The sequence below is a fragment of the Mesoplodon bidens genome, assembly GCF_964165515.1.
Source record: "Mesoplodon bidens genome assembly, chromosome: 4".
Taxonomy (NCBI): Eukaryota; Metazoa; Chordata; class Mammalia; order Artiodactyla; family Ziphiidae; genus Mesoplodon; species Mesoplodon bidens.
Genome location: NC_138160.1, coordinates 62,465,124 through 62,483,980, shown reverse-complemented (window position 1 = coordinate 62,483,980; position 18,857 = coordinate 62,465,124). Strand labels below are relative to the sequence as shown.

Here is an 18,857-nt window from a genome sequence, read left to right as displayed (position 1 = left end):
CGCAATGAGAATCCCGCGCACCGCAATGAAGAGCAGCCCCGTTCAACCGCAACTGGAGAAAGCCTGTGCACAGCAACAAAGACCTAAGGCAGCCAAAATAAAAAAAATTTTTTTAATTAAAAAAAATGCTTAGTACTCCCTCTGGCACATGGTAAGCACCGTGTAAGTGTTTTAAAGCAAACAGATAGGTAGTTTCAATGGATGGATGGGTAGGTAGCTATTGTTCCTAAATGTTAAGTGCTACTGCCCGACCTCTGACCATCTGCACTAAGGGGCACGTTCCCTGTGAAGCAGCACTGCCCCAAGAAGGACTCTGGTATTGAGTAGGAACATATATGATGTATCTCATTCAAGATGACTCATCTTAAACTCTATAGCACAAAGGCCTTTTTAATTTCCCCCTTACATATAATATCCTCTATTCAAGTTCTTCCTCCTTGTTCTTGAGTTTTATATTCAGAATGCAGGTAGGTTTTTAAAGGGGTCTGAGAGGGCGCCCCAAGAAAAAGCCTGCAGTCAGGTCAGCTTCCCTTTTAATACAGGGATTCCCCTTCCCAGGCACCCACTGTCCTCAATCCCTGCTTCTTCCTCTTCAAGGTAAAGGCTGGCAGGTGATTCATGTGACACCATCGCCATATCACGTCTCCAAGAGACACAGGTTTCCTAACCACCAGGAGCTAACTGTAGAAGGAAGGACTCAGTGGCCTGTTAAAGGACTGTCTGCAAGATTACAAGGCTGGTAGAAAGCAGAGATCCCCTTCTCCTCATCACTAAAATCACAACCCGGCTTCCCCGTAAAAGAGGGAGGTGCGAATTATCTCCTTTTCCCTGGATATCTCCCTGGTATACAAGTACATATGGATAAATTTCTGGGGTTTTCTTGTTTAAAAAAAAAAGAGGGAAGTGCAAAGCAAATGTGTTTCATGAACAGAATTGACTGTTCAAGTCCAGGTGGAAGTGGGAGAGCTGTGGGGTTTGTGCTCAGTTGTAACAGAAACATGTCTGATTTCACTGTGGTTCAGGGCAGATCTGTGGGCAGGTGAGCCAGTAATAGGCAGCAACATGAGGAAGCCTTCAGACCCAGGTCATGGGACAGCCAGAAAAACAAATTCTAAAAATATAGCCCAACAGGGAACCAGGTAGGAAGGCTCTGGAGTCAGAAAGACATGGCTGGATGTTTTGGTTCCAGTATTTATTACTGGGGCTTTCCTTGGATAAGTCCCTTGGCCTTCCTGGGCCTCAGTTTCCCCATCTGTATTATCAGGCCCTTATGTCTCTTTCATAGGGTTCCTGAATGCAAATGAGATAATCTCACGAGCGTGTTGATGACAGGGCCTGGGCACGGTGGGCTACTGATGTCATTGACCCCGTGTGAGAGCAGGGTGTCTGTGTGTGCAATGGGGGTTTCACAGGAGAGCATGTGTGAGGCCCTGTTATGGGGCCACTGTGTGTTGGACACTGTCTTTGGTCTCTACCAATGGTGGCAAATGGTCCTCACACTCGGTGCCACTATGCAAACCAAGGGCAGTCAGGCCAGTGCCCATCAGTGGAAAGTCTACATTTCAGAGTATTTTTAAAGTGTAAATGTCTTACCTTCCAACAAATAATAAGACAACTTTAATTCAATAAAGGTTTGTCTGCTATACACATTTCCTTAGGAAAGATGACTTTAGTATTATATAAGAGTGCTTTATAACTGGAATACCAACTGTAGGCAGATAACTGAGGACTGTTCACAACATTCTGTTCCCAAGGCATGTGTAAGCAGTTACTCTACAAATTTTGACACACTTCTGTATAAACAGTGTCTTCCTGCATAGTCTAAAGAATTTACCTCATCTCTGTGAAAGAAACTGCAGGCTCTTATCTGAACTAATTTTTATTCTTCTTGAGTATCTAATTCTTAGCTTAAGAATATCAGTTTTCCTTGCATACTTTGATGTTCCTTTCTCCAAAGAAAATGTGCTGAAATGTGAGAATTACAGCAAAGTGCTTGAAAAAGGATGGCTCAAACTAGAAAGGCTTTATTTTGACACCTAAAGATAAAAAGTGTCCCCGTACCTGAATCACGTGGTCATCGCTTGTGATTTCTATGGCTTCGTGACAGTGGTCTAATGCTGTAAACACTGAATTACAGGCCCTGAAAGTTGCAAAAGATTGATGTTAGTTCTGCTGGAAAACCATGAGCATTTCATCTGTTAATTTATCAAAGTAAACAGTGCCTCAGGTTCATTAAAACCAAGTACCTTTCGATATTATGTTTTGGGGGAAAAAAAAAGAAACCTAGCCTTTCAAACTAAATGAATAAACAATAGCATGCATTTCTATGCATATCATGCAGAGAGAAGAATGTAATCTGGCAAAATCATCGTGGATCGTGAAATGAACTCCGTATGTGCTGGATGAAACCTTCATACTGACACAAGAGAACAAAGATGCAGGAGATGGTCTCATAAGCCCCTATGTTCTATGTCAATGACATTCTTCTGTTCCATTCATGGCGGCAGTCATGGAGAAGTCCCATCCCCATCAATTAGAAAAACCTAATTAAGCCCAAATTAGATCTGAGGTATTCTGGCCTTTTGCAACAGACACAGAAATATTTTTTTCTTTTCTTACTTTTACGACCTAGATAAGCAAGCCTTAATGGTACTTGCTACACCCACCAGCCTGATGAAAGGCATATATGGCTGAATTCCCCTTGCCTGGTTCATTTTACAGCTCTCCAGGTGGGCACTATTCTTGATGACCTTCCTTGTATATCTGGAATATTTGAAATCATTTCAATTTCTCAATTTCTTGGGTAACATTTTAACTACCTTCCAAATTTAGAGCAACTCCAAATACAGTAAGTTATTTACTATCTAACCTAGCAAGTATGTGGCTAGTTACTAGAGCTTTGTTATTTGTACTGGCTGTTTAAAGAATCCCAGTGAAGGCTTTCTTATACATTACCAAAAAAATGTTAATCTACTGGATTGATGTTTCTTCTTATAAAACGAACTCTTATAATGTTATTCATCTTTCCATCTCATAAGGCATTTAACTTTGCCATTCTATTTTGAACTGTTTACAAGGGAGAGGGCAGAAGAAACTGGGTGAAACTTGGTTCGGTATTTGGCCAGTTATGGGACCTTGGGCAATGTTTTCTCTCTGCTGGCCCTCAGTTTCCTCATCTATAAAATGAAGATAACACATCTTACAGGTTGTTGTAAGAATCAAAACAGTTTATGTGAGGCATGTCTCAAAATACTTGGGATGATGTAAGAATTCAAGACATAGTACTTGTTATTTGTAAGATCTCAGAATAATATTTTTGTTCTCTAAAGCTTTCAAAGGCTGTTGGTGAGAAGAAAAGTGAATCATAACCTATCTTTTCTCATGAGTGTATCTGAAATATCAAACCAAGAACTGCTTTCAATAATAGCAAGGCAGCCTGCACAGAAAGGGAAGGATTTTAGCCCATTGACGGGTAGCGCTCCTATCGCTGCAGAGATGAAGACACAGGTGTGGGAGGGTAAGTGAAGTAAGTAATCATGATGCAGGTGAGTGGAGGAGAACATAACCCTAACCCCACTGAGATTTCTGATGGGTGTGGGATGTTTTCTTATTTAAATGGCTCCAGTCTAGGGTTCTCAAAAAACTAAAAATAGAACTACCATATGACCCAGCAATTTCACTCCTGGGTATACATCCGAAAAAAACAAACACACTAATTCAAAAACATACATATATCCCAATATTCATAGCAGCATTCGTCACAATAGCCAAGATATGGAAGCAAACCAGGTGTCCATCGACAGATGAATGGATAAAGATGTGGTATATATATACAATGGAATACTACTCAGCCATAAAAAGAACAAAATTTTGCCATTTGCAGCAACATGGATGGACTTGGAGGGTATTATGCTAAGTGAAATAAGTAGACAGAGAAAGACAAATACTGTATGATATCACTTACATGTGGAATCTTAAAAAAAAAAGCAAAAAACCCCCAAATTAGTGAATATAACCAAAAAGCAGACTCTCAGATATAGAGTACAAACTGGTGGTTACCAGTGGGGAGAGGGAAGGAGGGAGGGGCAATAAGGGGTAAGGGATTAAGAGGTACAAACTATTAGGTATAAAATAAGCTATAAGGATATACTGTATAACAATATTTTATAATAAATATAAATGGAGTATAACCTTTAAAAATTGTGAATCACTATATTGTAACCTATAATATTGTACAGAAACTATACTTCAATTAAAACAGTAAATAAAATAAAATAAATTGCTCCAGTCTACCTAATGTGAACTGTATACTGTCCTATTAGCATTGCTGCATTTGTAAACATGATCATTTAAAATGTGAAAAAGAATTCAAAGAGGACTTTTAAATTGTTACCAAAGTCACTACTGCATCACCTCTCATGGAGAGGCAAGCAAGAGCTAGTCTTATCCCAAGTTTGCTCCAGGCACTTGGGTCCAGAACCCAACTCCGCACAACGGGAAAGCGTTCCCTGTCCTCCAGAAGTCTGATGCGGAAAAGCACAATCTGTGTGGGCTAGTTCCTTAGCTTTGGGAGCTGGATAACTAAGTGTTAAAACATTTGATCAAATGATAAATTCCCCTCTTGCCCAGGTATTTTCTTAAAGTACCTGTGTGGCTCAATTAAGTATGTAAACAGCTACTTCAGAGTATGACTGTTTTTGTCAATTCAACAGGCTGCCTCATACAAGATGTTAGCTCCAACTGCCAAAATGTATCTATTAGATGTTCACTGCAAAGCATACACTATCCTGTGAGAGTATAATGCCCAATGGGACAAAGCAGATCCTTTTTGACAGTTAAAGTGAAAGTATATTGGCAGGATGAGTAGATTATTGCCTCGGTGACAAACGCTACTGGACTGCCATGTGTAGATCTAGGCTTTAAACCAATTTGTTGATGGTTCTATTTAAATAACCTGCAGCAAAATGAGGTAATCAATTTGAATCATGTTCCTAAAGTTTGGGAATTTAATTGCTTGTATTAATTATTAATATTCTTCATGCAGAAGAACCTTAGCTTTATTAATTTTCTGTTCTTGGGAAACCATGTAACTCTGCACCTCAAATGTATTTTAGTAGCCTTCAGTTTGAGAAGTTGGAAAATTGGAAAAAGCACAAGGGAACCAGAGCCCATGTAGTGCTAGTGATGTAACCATTTCCCCTTCATCTTCTTAAAAGTCCGTGAAGGTCTGCAGAGAAAAAGTAAATATTACAGGGACCCAGGTAGAAAGTCTACAAAGAACATAGTGCTCTGATGGGGTGCAGAGTGCATCCGACTTAAAGCAGGGTGCCTGGACGCTACTCCAGCATTGCCACCCACATGTTGGGTAGCTGTGATCATGCCCAGAGTCTTCCCGGCTCTCAGCATTCCTGTCAGTTGTCTGGGGTGGTTGGGTTATATGACCTCCTGTGTCCCTAACAAAGGCACCCTGGAATCTACTCAAACAAAACACAAACACCCCACCGCAGACACACACACACACAAGGGTAGGACTGGGCAAGGTGGTAGCGTGCAGGGAGAAGATTCTGAACACAAAGCCACATCCCAGCAGGGGTTCGGGAGCAGCAGGGAGGGGGCTGTGGACTTGCTATCCACCAGCACCACTCCTAGGCAGTGACAAGGCAGGGGCCGGTTACTTTAATCCATCACAGATCAGTTTCTACTTCCGTAACACAACGGGGCTGTCACGCAGAGCCCACGTGAGGATAAAGTGCTCTATAAATATCAGCCAATAATGAGAGATGTGGTGGTCCATGGAATACTAAGGTTTGCCCATCAGAAACTGATTCTAAAATGGAGGACTGCTACTGTCTTAAAGATTTGGAGTAAAATAAACATGATGATTTGGGTGTAACCCCTAGGTAACAGATATCAGACTGCCTAATGATGAAATAATAGCTCGTACTTGATTAGTGTAAACTCATCAGCTTAAACTCTCAATAAATAGCCAAATCCTATCTGTATTTTGGTTAACATAGTTCTTTTCATGATAAAGAAGCATAAGAACATAAGCAATAAATGGTCATCAGTTAGCCCATACTTCCCTAGACATTCCCCCTTTCATGAGTTCTGTTCAATAAAGTAATTCATCACATGCACACAGAAATGTGATTCTGTTCTGTCTTTAAAAGTTATTCCCATATAATGGAATTTTTTAATTAGGTATGCTATGTTTGATCACATGATCTTTTTTTCCTTGGTTAAGTAAATATGGTTACCATACATGAAGACTGGACAGAAGCGTCTGCCTTCAACATTCAACATCATCCTTGCAGTACAGACTGTCCTTGCAGAATGCTAGTAATGTCACGTATTTAGCTGCAGCTGGGGGTGGAATTGCAGGGAAAAGTATTATATAATTAGACTATAATGATTCTGGCATTGTATAACAAAGAGCCTCATTTTCCCCATCTGCAGCAAGTGACAAAGTTGCCTGCCAACCTCTGGGGTGCAGGTAGATGCTTTAGACATCCTTGAATGCCCTAAGGAGCTGGGGAGACCATGGAGGGTCACTGTCCACCCCCATCCGCTGGGCCCAGGTATCATACACCCAGGGAGAGTCAAACCATACACACACACCCTACTCCTCCAAAGGACAGAAAAGAAGTTGGAGACAGTTGAGATACAACCAGCCAAAAAGCATCAAAAGAAACTGACCATTTAGTCCTCCTCTGTCTTCTCCTGTGGAGAACTCTTGCCTTCCCTCCCCCTCTGCAGGGGCTGCTCTTGTGCTGGTTGCTTGGGGAGGTCCCAACCAGCCAAGCTGAAGCTGATGCGGAAGGTGAGGGGACTGGGGTTCTGGGCAAACCCACCTTCCTGGGACCGCTGCTGCCTGGGCGAGGTCCATTCACCAGCTTTACATTGATTTGCATTAAGAACCTGAGCCTTTTCAACGAGCCCAATGCTCCCAAACAGCTCATCACTGACGGGTGAGAAGTTATGGGACTCACAGAGTGTTGTGTAGTTAGAACCTTGCCAAGTTCTGAACCTAATGAGTCCTTGAAAAGTTTTCAGTGCCCTGGTTCTAAGCAGATTTCATCAGCACAATAACTTGAAGCCCTTTCATTTAGCCCTGGTGCTGCCTGGGGATGTTTATTTCAAACGGCCAGACCTGCCTTCGTCATGCTCCCTATGGGCAAGGCACCTTCTAACCTCTTACATGTGCCATCACATTTAATGCTGCCTAAGAAAACTCAAGTAGTCATTTAAAATAAAATGAGGAGTGCTTGCTTCAGCAGCACATATACTAAAACTGGAACGATACAGAGAAGATTAGCATGGCCCCTGCGCCAGGATGACATGCAAATTCGTGAAGCGTTCCATATTTTTATAAAAAATGAGATACTAAAATAAGTAAATAAAATAAAATAAGGGAATTACCTATCAAAGCAATAAGGCGTCTGCTGTTCATTTTTGTTGTAGAAAACGCACAGTTGAAGAATTAAACCAAAATGAAATCTCTTTTCCTAATCCTATTTATTGTGAAAACATCTAAAATAAAAGTACAGTCTTTTTACCCTAAATAAAACAGAAGAGAGCCCCAGGAATAAAAACAATTAATGTACAATTAAAAATCATAAATTGCTATAGTAAAGGCAATGCGGTTTTCTTACAAAATTCTATGAAGTTCTCTGCAGCTAATAAATATATGGATACAAAGAAACCAAGGGATTTAACTGACACTCAAAAATCATTGGCAATCTTCCTTACCAAAGAATTTCCACTGGTTTGAGATTCTTTTTTTAATACTTTCCCACCTCAAAAGGGACTGTTTATCCCCACACTTAATTTCTTAGAGCTCTCTCTATCCACCAAACAGTTGACTTCCCTGAGCAGGGTGAACCCCAGAAGAGCCTGCCTCTGGGGGTTCATGCCAATCCATTTTTCTTCCAAGGGGCAGAGGAGGGCCAAGAAAAGTTAAGTTTAGAAAGGGTTCTGTTCTCTTTGAATGCAAATTCAGTCATCAAGGTAAGAAGTATAACCATTTCAATGAGATGCTATCCTACTTATTTTTCACTGAGCCTGAAAGCCTTGTGACCCCTCAGTGGGCCAGAGAGAAAAGCCAGGGCCCTTCTGGCATCCCATAGCCTAGAGCCACTTGGGACTGGTCTCCCAGGGGCCGCGGGCTATGAAGAGCCTCTTCTTTCCCCTGTTCTCTCCGCTGAAGCGGGGCAGGTTGAAGAAATCAGGGTCCTAAGAGTGTGCTGGAGTGGAGCCTGAGCAAAACCAGGCATGGGCTACAACTCTGATACTCCAAGACGTCCCAGAAGCAGAGCATCCTACCACCGAGACTCTGAGAGAATCTGTTCATCGCAGAAGTAAGCACCAGAGAGAAGTTCTTAAAGCACTAGGCATGCGTAAAGAGACTTAAAATCAGTTTCTTGAAGATACTTCATGCATATTGAGGCCACAAGCAGGCCTCATGAAATTGCTATCACGGATCTGTAGCGATTACCATAGTTAGCATAATAAATATTCCCACGGGTTTGCCCCTATCTATAACAATCCAAGTAGGAATTTATAAATGTTGCAAGTACAAAGTAGAAAGTAATCCTCAAAGGCTTTTCTTAATCTTGATCTAATTGTACAGAAGTTAAACAGTGCTTTTCCTAGCATATAATTTTAAAGCTGCTGTAAATAGTGGAAAATATTGTCAAAAGAAACGCCTCCAATTTATTTCATTATACCATTGGCTCCCAGTTTAGACTCTGCATTTTACCAGCTACCGTTACTTGTTCAACAGCTTCAGAGTCCCTGGGATTCCGCTAAGAACCAGTGAACCTCAGCCTGAGGACAGACAAGCTTTGCTACAGAATGGTTAACTTTGTATTCATCCTATTTTGCTACATACCTTAACTTGAACTGTGAGCGAACTTCCCCATGTTCTATTTGGATCAGTTCATTATAGCAAGCAATTATGCTGCTATTCTCCATAAATCTCTGGGAAAAAAAAGCAAAGGTAATACATAAGACATATACAATTACTTCTTAAATAGTCAAAGAAGCTTAACAGTTTCTCCAACCTCAGGTAACTCTGTTATATAAGACAACTAGTAGGTAAGATGAGGTGAAATAAAACAGTTGTCAAGTGTTTGAAATGCTTGTTTAAATGTATAAGAAACAAAAGAGCAGATAACATTGCATAGTTATTTATAACAAAGGTGGGAAAAACATTATGAACACTCACAGGAAAATAAACACACAAGGGATAGAACACCTCCCCCAGACTTGCTAATTACTGAAACACCTGTGCTTCTGTTGCACTAAGGAAAGTCTTCTAAAACCTGAGCCTGGACGTGTTCATGGCGTGCCACACTTCGAGTGATGTCTTCTGGTGGGGAGAGGCAGTCTTTGCTTCCTTCCTCATCTTCTGAGTGCCTAACGCATCCTGCCCCTTCTCATGTCTGTCTGTCTGTCTCTCTCTCTCACATGCACACACACACACACACACACTCTTCCACACATCTAGCATGGATGGCTTCTCCCTGTGGAATATCTGAGAAGCTCCCTGACCTTCCCTGTGCCTCTGGTCCCCACCAGCCCAGGAGGAAGCTGGGAAGGGCTAAGGACAGAGGGGGAACCATGAACACACACAGAGGGAAATACTTTCTATTTACGAAGCAAAGTTAAACATGGTGATGTTCTGGTTCAGCTTCTGGACGGGTGGAGATGATGTGTCAGTCTGTAATTGAGCTCTGAGTGGTGTTAGCTGATGCTTCATGAAGTACAAAAAAGGATCTGTTATAAAATAAGTCTTTGAAAAGGTTGGGATAAACAGGTTCCTTTGTTTTAAAACGAAAACCTCAGAAGTAAACTTTTGTTGACTAAGTCTAATTTATTTGCCTTAGGCTTTTATTATGCCTCTGTGTCTATGTGTGTAGGTATATATTTTATATGTATATATTTATATATATATAAAATCATTCTATGTTTTCACTTTCATATTTACGTAGGAACGTTTTACTTTTTTTCCTTTATATTTTATTTATTTGTTTATTTAACATCTTTATGGGACTATAATTGTTTTACAATGTTGTGTAAATTTCTGCTGTATAAAAAAGTGAATCAGCTATACATATACATATATCCCCATAACCCCTCCCTGTAGGGTCTCCCTCCCACTCTCCCTATCCCACCCCTCTAGGTGGTCACAAAGCACCGAGCTGATCTCCCTGTGCTATGCGGCTGCTTCCCACTAGCTATTTTACATTTGGTAGTGTATATATGTCCATGCCACTCTCTCACTTCGTCCCAGCTTACCCTTCCCCCTCCCTCTCCCCATGTCCTCAAGTCCATTCTCTACATCTGCGTCTTTATTCCTGTCCTGCCCCTAGGTTCATCAGAACCTTTATTTTTTTTTAGATTCTATATATATGTGTTAGCATACAGTATTTGTTTTCTCTTTCTGACTTACTTCACCCTGTATGACAGACTCTAGGTCCATCCACCTCACTACAAATGACTCAATTTTGTTTCTTTTTATGGCTGAGTAATATTCCATTGTAGATATGTGCTACATCTTCTTCATCCATTCATCTGTCGATGGACACTTAGGTTGATTCCATGACCTGGCTGTTGTAAATACAAATGCAATGAACACTGTGGTACATGACTCTTTTTGAATTATGGTTTTCTCAGGGTATATGCCCAGTAGTGGGGTTGCTGGATCATATGGTAGTTGTATTTTTAGTTTTTGAAGGAACCTCCATGCTGTTCTCCATAGTGGCTGTATCAATTTACATTCCCACCAACAGTGCAAGAGTGTTCCCTTTTCTCCACACCCTCTCCAGCATTTATTGTTTGTAGATTTTCTGATGATGGCCATTCTGACTGGTGTGAGGTGATACCTCGTTATAGCTTTGATTTGCATTTCTCTAATGATTAGTGATGTTGAGCATCCTTTCATGTGTTTGTTGGCAGTCTGTATATCTTCTTTAGAGAAATGTCTATTTAGGTCTTCTGCTGATTTTTGGATTGGGTTGTTTGTTTTTTTGATATTGAGCTGGATGAACTGCTTGTATATTTTGGAGATTAATCCTTTGTCAGTTGCTTCGTTTGCAAATATATTCTCCCATTCTGAGGGTTGTCTTTTTGTCTTGTTTATAGTTTCCTTTGCTGTGCAGAAGCTTTTAATTTTCATTAGGTCCCATTTGTTGATTTTTGTTTTTATTTCCATTATTCTAGGAGGTGGGTTAAAAAGGATCTTGCTGTGATTTATGTCATAGGGTGTTCTGCCTATGTTTTCCTCTAAGAGTTTTATAATGTCTGGCCTTACATTTAGGTCTTCAACCCATTACTAGTTTATTTTTGTGTATGGTGTTAGGGAGTGTCCTAATTTCATTGTTTTACATGTAGCTGTCCAGTTTTCCCAGCACCACCTACTGAAGAGGCTGTCTTTTCTTCACTGTATATTCTTTTTTTTTTTTTTTTTTTTGTGGTACGCGGGCCTCTCACTGTTGTGGCCTCTCCCGTTGCGGAGCACAGGCTCCGGATGCGCAGGCCCAGCGGCCATGGCTCACGGGCCCAGCCGCTCCGCGGCATATGGGATCCTCCCAGACCGGGGCACGAACCCGTATCCCCTGCATCGGCAGGCGGACTCTCAACCACTGCGCCACCAGGGAGGCCCTCTTCACTGTATATTCTTGCCTCCTTTATCAAAGATAAGGTGACCATATATGTGTGGGTTTATGTCTGGGCTTTCTATCCTGTTCCATTGATCTATATTTCTGTTTCTGTGCCAGTACCTAACTCTCTTGATTACTGTAGCTTTGCAGTATAGTCTGAAGTCTAGGAGCCTGATTTCTCCAGCTCCATTTTTCTTTCTCAAGATTGCTTTGGCTATTCAGGGTATTTTGTGTTTCCATACAAATTGTGAACTTTTTTGTTCTACTTCTGTGAAAAATGCCGTTGGTAGTTTGATAGGGATTGCATTGAATCTGTAGATTGCTTTGGGTAGTAGAGTCATTTTCACAATGTTGATTCTTCCAATCCAAGAACATGGTATATCTCTCCATCTATTTGCATCATCTTTAATTTCTTTCATCAGTGTCTTATAGCTTTCTGCATACAGGTCTTTCGTCTGCTTAGGTATGTTTATTCCTAGGTATTTTATTCTTTTTGTAGCAATGGTAAATGGGAGTGTTTCCTTAATTTCTCTTTTAGATTCTTCATCATTAGTGTATAGGAATGCAAGAGATTTCTGTGCATTAATTTTGTATCCTGCTACTTTACCGAATTCATTGATTAGCTCTAGTAGTTCTCTGGTAGCATCTTTAGGATTCTATATATATAGTATCGTGTCATCTGCAAACAGTGACAGTTTTACTTCTTTTTTGATTTGGATTCCTTTTATTTCTTTTTCTTCTCTGATTGCTGTGACTAAAACTTCCAAAACTGTGTTGAATTTTGTCGACAGCTTTTTCTGCATCTTGAGATGATCATATGGTTTTTCTCCTTCAGTTTGTTAATGCTGTTTAACACATTGATTGATTTGCATATATTGAAGAATCCTTGCATTCCTGGGATAAACCTCACTTGATCATGGTGTATGATCCTTCTAATGTGCTGTTGGATTCTGTTTGCTAGTATTTTGTTGAGAATTTTTGCATCCGTGTTCATCAGTGATATTGGCCTATAGTTTTCTTTTTTTGTGAACACCTTTGTCTGGTTTGGGTATCAGGGTGATGGCAGCTTCATGGAATGAGTTTGGGAGTGTTCCTCCCTCTGCTATATTTTGGAAGAGTTTGAGAAGGATAGGTGTTAGCTCTTCTCTAAATGTTTGTTAGAATTCTCCTGTGAAGCCATCTGGTCCTGTGCTTTTGTTCGTTGGAAGATTTTTAATCACAGTGCTTGTGATTTTTAATTTCAGTGCTTGTGATTGGTCTGTTTACATTTTCTATTTCTGCCTGGTTCAGTCTCGGAAGGTTGTGCTTTTCTAAGAATTTGCCCATTGCTTCCAGGTTGTCCATTTTATTGTCATAAAGTTGCTTGTAATAATCTCTCATGATCTTTTGTATTTCTGCAGTGTCAGTTGTTACTTCTCCTTTTTCATTTCTAATTCTATTGATTTGAGTCTTCTCCCTTTTCTGTTGATGAGTCTGATTAATGGTTTATCAATTTTGTTTATCTTCTCAAAGAACCAGCTTTTACTTTTATTATCTTTGCTATTATTTCCTTCATTTCTTTTTCATTTATTTCTGAGCCGATATTTATGATTTCTTTCCTTCTGCTAACTTTGGGGTTTTTTGTTCTTCTTTCTCCAATTGCTTTAGGTGTAAGGTGAGGTTGTTTATTTGAGATGTTTCTTGTTTCTTAGGGTAGGATTGTATTGCTATAAACTTCCCTCTTAGGACTGCTTTTGCTGCATCTCGTAGGTGTTGGGTTGTCATGTTTTCATTGTCATTTCTTTCTAGGTATTTTTGATTTCCTCTTTGATTTCTTCAGTGATCTCTTGGGTATTAAGTAGTGTATTGTTTAGCCTCCATGTGTTTCTATTTTTTACAGATTTTTTTCCTGTAATTGATATCTAGTCTCATAGCATTGTGGTCGGAAAAGATACTTGATACAATTTCAATTTTCTTAAATTTACCAAGGCTTGATTTGTGACCCAAGATATGATCTATGCTGGAGAATGTTCCATGAGCACTTGAGAAGAAAGTGTATTCTGTTGTTTTTGGATGGAATGTCCTATAAATATCAATTAAGTCCATCTTGTTTAATGTGTCATTTAAAGCTTGTGTTTCCTTAGTTATTTTCATTTTGGATGATCTGTCCATTGGTGAAAGTGGGGTGTTAAAGTCCCCTACTATTATTGTGTTACTGTCGATTTCCCCTTTGGCTGTTAGCATTTGCCTCATGTATTGAGGTTCTCCTAGTTTGGGCGCAAAAATATTTACAATTGTTATATTTTCTTCTTTGATTGATCCCTTAATCATTATGTAGTATCCTTCTTTGTCTCTTGTAATAGTCTTTATTTTAAAGTCTATTTTGTCTGATATGAGAATATGTACTCCAGCTTTCTTTTGATTTCCATTTGCATGGACTATCTTTTTCCTTCCCCTCACTTTCAGTCTGTATGTGTCCCTAGGTCTGAAGTGAGTCTCTTGTAGACAGCATATATATGGGTCTTGTTTTTGTATGCATTCAGCCAGCCTGTGTCTTTTGGTTGGAGCATTTAATCCATTTACACGTAAGGTAGTTATTGATATGTATGTTCCTATTACCTTTTTCTTAATTGTTTGGGGTTTGTTATTGTAGGTCTTTTCCTTCTCCTGTATTTCCTGCCTAGAGAAGTTCCTTTAGCATTTGTTGTAAAGCTGGTTTGGTGGTGTTGAATTCCTAAGCTTTTGCTTGTCTGTAAACCTTTTAATTTCTCCATCAAATCTGAATGAGGTCCTTGCTGGGTAGAGTAATCTTGGTTGTAGGTTTTTCCCTTTCATCACTTTAAATACGTCCTGCCACTCCATTCTGGCTTGCAGAGTTTCTGCTGAAAGATCAGCTGTTAACCTTATGGGGATTCCATGTATGTTAATTGTTGCTTTTCCCTTGCTGCTTTAAATATTTTTTCTTTGTATTTAATTTTTGATAGTTTTATTAATATGTGTCTTGGCTTGTTTCTCCTTGGATTTATCCTGTATGGGACTCTCTGAGCTTCCTGGACTTGATTGACTGTTTCCTTCCAAATATTAGGCAAGTTTTCAACTATAATCTATTCAAATATTTTCTCAGTCCCTTTCTTTTTCTCTTCTTCTTCTGGGTCCCCTATAATTCGAATGTTGGTGCGTTTAATGTTTTCCCAGAGGTCTCTGAGACTGTCCTCAATTCTTTTCATTCTTTTTTCTTTATTCTGCTCTGTGGTAGTTGTTTCCATTATTTTATCTTCCAGGTCACTTATCTGTTCTTTTGCCTCGGTTATTCTGCTATTTATTCCTTCTAGAGTATTTTTAATTTCATTTATTGTGCTGTTCATCATTGTTTGTTTGCTCTTTAGTTCTTCTAGGTCCTTGTTAAATGTTTATTGTATTTTCTCCATTCTATTTCCAAGATTTTGGATCATCTTTACAATCATTACTCTTAATTCTTTCTCAGGTAGACTGCCTAGTTCCTCTTCATTTGTTTGTTCTGGTGGGTTTTTATCTTGCTCCTTCATCTGCTGCATATTTCTCTGTCTTCTCATTTTGCTTAACTTACTGTGTTTGGGGTTTCCTTTTCACAGGCGGCAGGCTCGTAGTTCCCATTTTTTTTGGTGTCTGCCCCCAGTGGGTAAGGTTGGTTCAGTGGCTTTGTAGGCTTCCTGGTGGAAGGTACTGGTACCTGTGTTCTGGTGAATGAGGCTGGATCTTGTCTTTCTGGTGGGCAGGACCACGTCCGGTGGTGTGTTTTGGGGTGTCTGTGAACATATTTCGATTTTAGGCAGCATCTCTGCTAGTGGGTGGGGTTGTGTTCCTGTCTTGCTAGTTGTTTGGCATGGGGTGTTCAGCACTGGAGTTTGCTGGTTGTTGGGTGGAGCTGGGTCTTAGCATTGAGATGGAGATCTCTGGGAATGCTCTCCTCGACTGCTATTACGTGGGGCTGGGAGGTCTCTGGTGGTCCAATGTCCTGAACTCGGCTCTCCCACCTCAGAGGCTCAGGCCTGACAGCCAGCTGGAGCACCAAGACCCTTTTAGGAAGTCTGAGGTCTTCTGCCAGTTCAGCTTCTGCCAGTTCTGTAGGAGTTGTTCCACATGTAGATGTATTTTTGATGTATTTGTGGGGCAGAGGTGATCCCCACGTCTTACTCCTCCACAATCTTGAAGGTCCTATCGTAATTTTTTATAATTCTTCTTTTTCTTTAGGTCTCCTAAGAACTTCCAGTGCAGTGAAGATCAGCCTTCTGTTAGGTGATGGTTTCTAAACACTGGAGCACTTTGTTTGCACATAAGTGGCACTCAGTAAGTGTTTTGTAGACTAAGGGCAGTGGGAAAATATTTTGGGAATTTTCTAGACTATCATTAACCCCGAAATCTGAAATAAATTGAGTGAACCAAGAACAGTGGTCTTCAAACTTCAACATGCTAAGAATAACCTGGGTGTTTGGTTAAAATGCAGCCTCCTGGGCCCCACTTCCAGAAACGTAGGCAGGTGTCTTTAGTACAGGATTTCTCCATATGCTTGGGTCTGATGCTGCTAACATGCACTGTACCTTCTCACGGGCAAGAGGAGGAGAATCAGTGTCTTCACTGATTTTCCACACTTACTCGACCATGGAAGCCTTTTGTCATGGACACCTATTAAAAGCTTTGAGACACTAGCATTCCTTGGAACACTCTGGGAAACATGACTTTGGTGGACCGGCATGAAGTTGGGAGTTAAATACCAAGTATTTGCATCTTGACTTATTATGAGTATGAGCTCAGCAAGGTAGTCATTTTGAGCCTGTTTTCTCCTCTGCAAAAATGGAGAAAATACCAAACTTCTCATCTGTAGATGAGGATCAAGTCAGTCACCTAGAGTGGAGCCCGGCAAATAATAAATCTTGGTTCTCCACTTCTTCCTCCACACAATGTCTCTCCAGGGAGGAACTGTGTCTGACTGCCGTATCCCCGACACGCCTAGCACACCACCTTGCACAGAGTAAGTGCTCCATAAAGACTTGCTGAATGAACTTGTAAACATCATTCCAAATAGAAAAGGGATACACAAAGGCTCATACAAAAACAAGCTGCAATCGCCCTTTGCTAAGATGCTTTTTCTAAAAACTCAGAGTGGGCTGAGCACCATGCAGTCGGCCACTCATGCACAGCTATAGCGGCTTCAAGAGGAGCTGCTCTGGGATATTTGATGGTACAATGTGTTCCTGGATCCCCACTCAGGGACCCATCGACTGAGGCACTGGTCAATTAGCTAGTAACACAGAGTCGAGTTTCAGCAGATGATTTAATACAATCACAACAACTCAGAGATGGGAAACAACTTCACAGAAGGCAAGAAGAATAGCTGGTGTATTTGGAAGGGTGTTTGGGTAGAAAGTTGCCAGAGACAAGATTTTGCCCCAGAAAAGGAGACCAGCCACCTGGAGAGAAGCCTCAGCCAATTTTGTGCCACTGTAACTCAGGAGGGAAAGCCTGCTAGGTGCGGCATGCTTCTCTCAGAAAGAGCCCCAACTCCTTGGGGGCACCCTGACCTGGCTGGCAAATGGCCTTGATCAGACCCAGCACTAAAGACTACCAGTTGGCCCCTGACAGGTACTGTTTTTCATGCTTCCACAAAGGGCTTTACTCATCATGGCTGCCTGCAAAAAGCAGCATCATATCAAGACAGAGAAACAAAACCTTCCAGAGCAGCACAGACAGGTTACAAAAAAGAATAAAAAGGAACAATGGTACTTTCCCTCCTAAATTTACTTAATAGCGCTTGCACCCAAACAGGGCAGATGTCTCTCCTAAGCTTTTCTGTGAGTAGACGTGCAATCTTAGCCGCCCAGACAAGACGCTATCACTCCTAATGACACCAATCTCCACACCAGTTGGTCAGAGGCAGGATCGGTGAACTAAAAGCTGAATTCCAAAAGGGCACTCAACAGCACCTATGGCGACGGGGGCTCATGGCCGTAACCCACGGCGTGTCGTGCCTGCCCCAGCCCCTCCACAGGTCATGTGGAGAACCTCCATGCTCACATTCTGAGAGGCCCTGCCTCAGATGTGAAGGACAGCCTGGGGCTGAGGTGCACGGGTGGTCAACGTTACATGGAAGATTTATGAAAACTGAGTAGTTTTAAGTCATTCCTCAGAAAATGAGTAAGTAAAGAAAAGACGTCCCAGCCACACGACTTCATGGATGATTTTCCTTTTGCAGTTCTCCATTGCGAAACTCAGAAGCACTGTCTCATTAAGATGTGGCAAGCACGCCAGAACGACCTCCGGAACCGAGTGCCAGCCTCTGAGAGATGCGATGATGGACAGGAGGGAAGAGTTAAGGGAGTGAGTGATACTGCTGACCGGAAACATTCATTTCTATCACACTTGTGAACCGCAGCACTGCCTTCAACGTTTTATACAGCACTGCTGCTTCTCCACGGAAGCACACCAAAACACAGAACAACTGCATCCCATGGGCAATTTCTGCTTCTCTGTGATTGACAATAAACAAGGGATTTTTTTGAACCCAGAGTAGCCAACCACCATTGCTTAAAGCACCCAAAGGAATTTTCTTAATTCACAAGGCACTGGCAGTCTCCTATTTTTGAAGGAAAAGGATGCATCACACCATCTATTCGAGATTCAGATTACTCCTATCAAAAGACCTTGAGATACCAGGTAAACCTAGTTATTTAGGTTGTTGGTAAGTCTCCTTAATCAATCTTAATCTTCTAGTTGAGTATCAGTGTCATTCATGTAGTTGTCAAAGAACTTTTCTTTGCTGATGTTTTTGGTTTAAACCAGGAGTTCACAAGATGCCACAAGTCACTTGCTTGAGTTTAAGTTACCCGCAAAAGTTGCCCAAGTCAACTGTGACCTCTACCTTATTTTTTCCAAAGGGTAATCTTTTTTTTAATAGAAGAAATATATGCTTGTTATTAAAAAAATTCAAGCATATAAAGTGAGGTCCTCCACAATTTCTCTGTAAGGGTTTATAATATTTTAATATTATGAAATACATTTCCTTTAAACACTCATGTTTTGATTATCTTTCTCCACCCCTTTTCTTCTCTCTTTCAAATCCATCATGTTGTTTTCTGTTTGCATGCACACGGCCTCATCTCCAACCAAACCTTCAGACTGCCCTTACCCTGAGATACTGGGTATGCCTAGTTATCTAGTTTGTTAAGTTTCCTTGGAGTA

The 18,857-nt window shown here is 40.8% G+C and overlaps 1 protein-coding gene across 7 annotated transcripts in view; it reads right to left on the bottom strand.

The window, feature by feature from the left end:
* The window catches only part of PDE8B (phosphodiesterase 8B), a gene marked incomplete at its 5' end in the record, with an annotated part of 379,999 nt that overhangs the window by 116,775 nt on the left and 244,367 nt on the right, over nucleotides 1–18,857 (bottom strand). For all 7 annotated transcript variants that reach the window (XM_081233022.1, XM_081233024.1, XM_081233025.1 and 4 more), the window contains 2 exons: nucleotides 2,062–2,140; nucleotides 8,891–8,979. In XM_081233022.1, coding sequence (XP_081089148.1) covers nucleotides 2,062–2,140; nucleotides 8,891–8,979 — 168 coding nt within the window. The remainder of the gene's footprint in view (nucleotides 1–2,061; nucleotides 2,141–8,890; nucleotides 8,980–18,857) is intronic.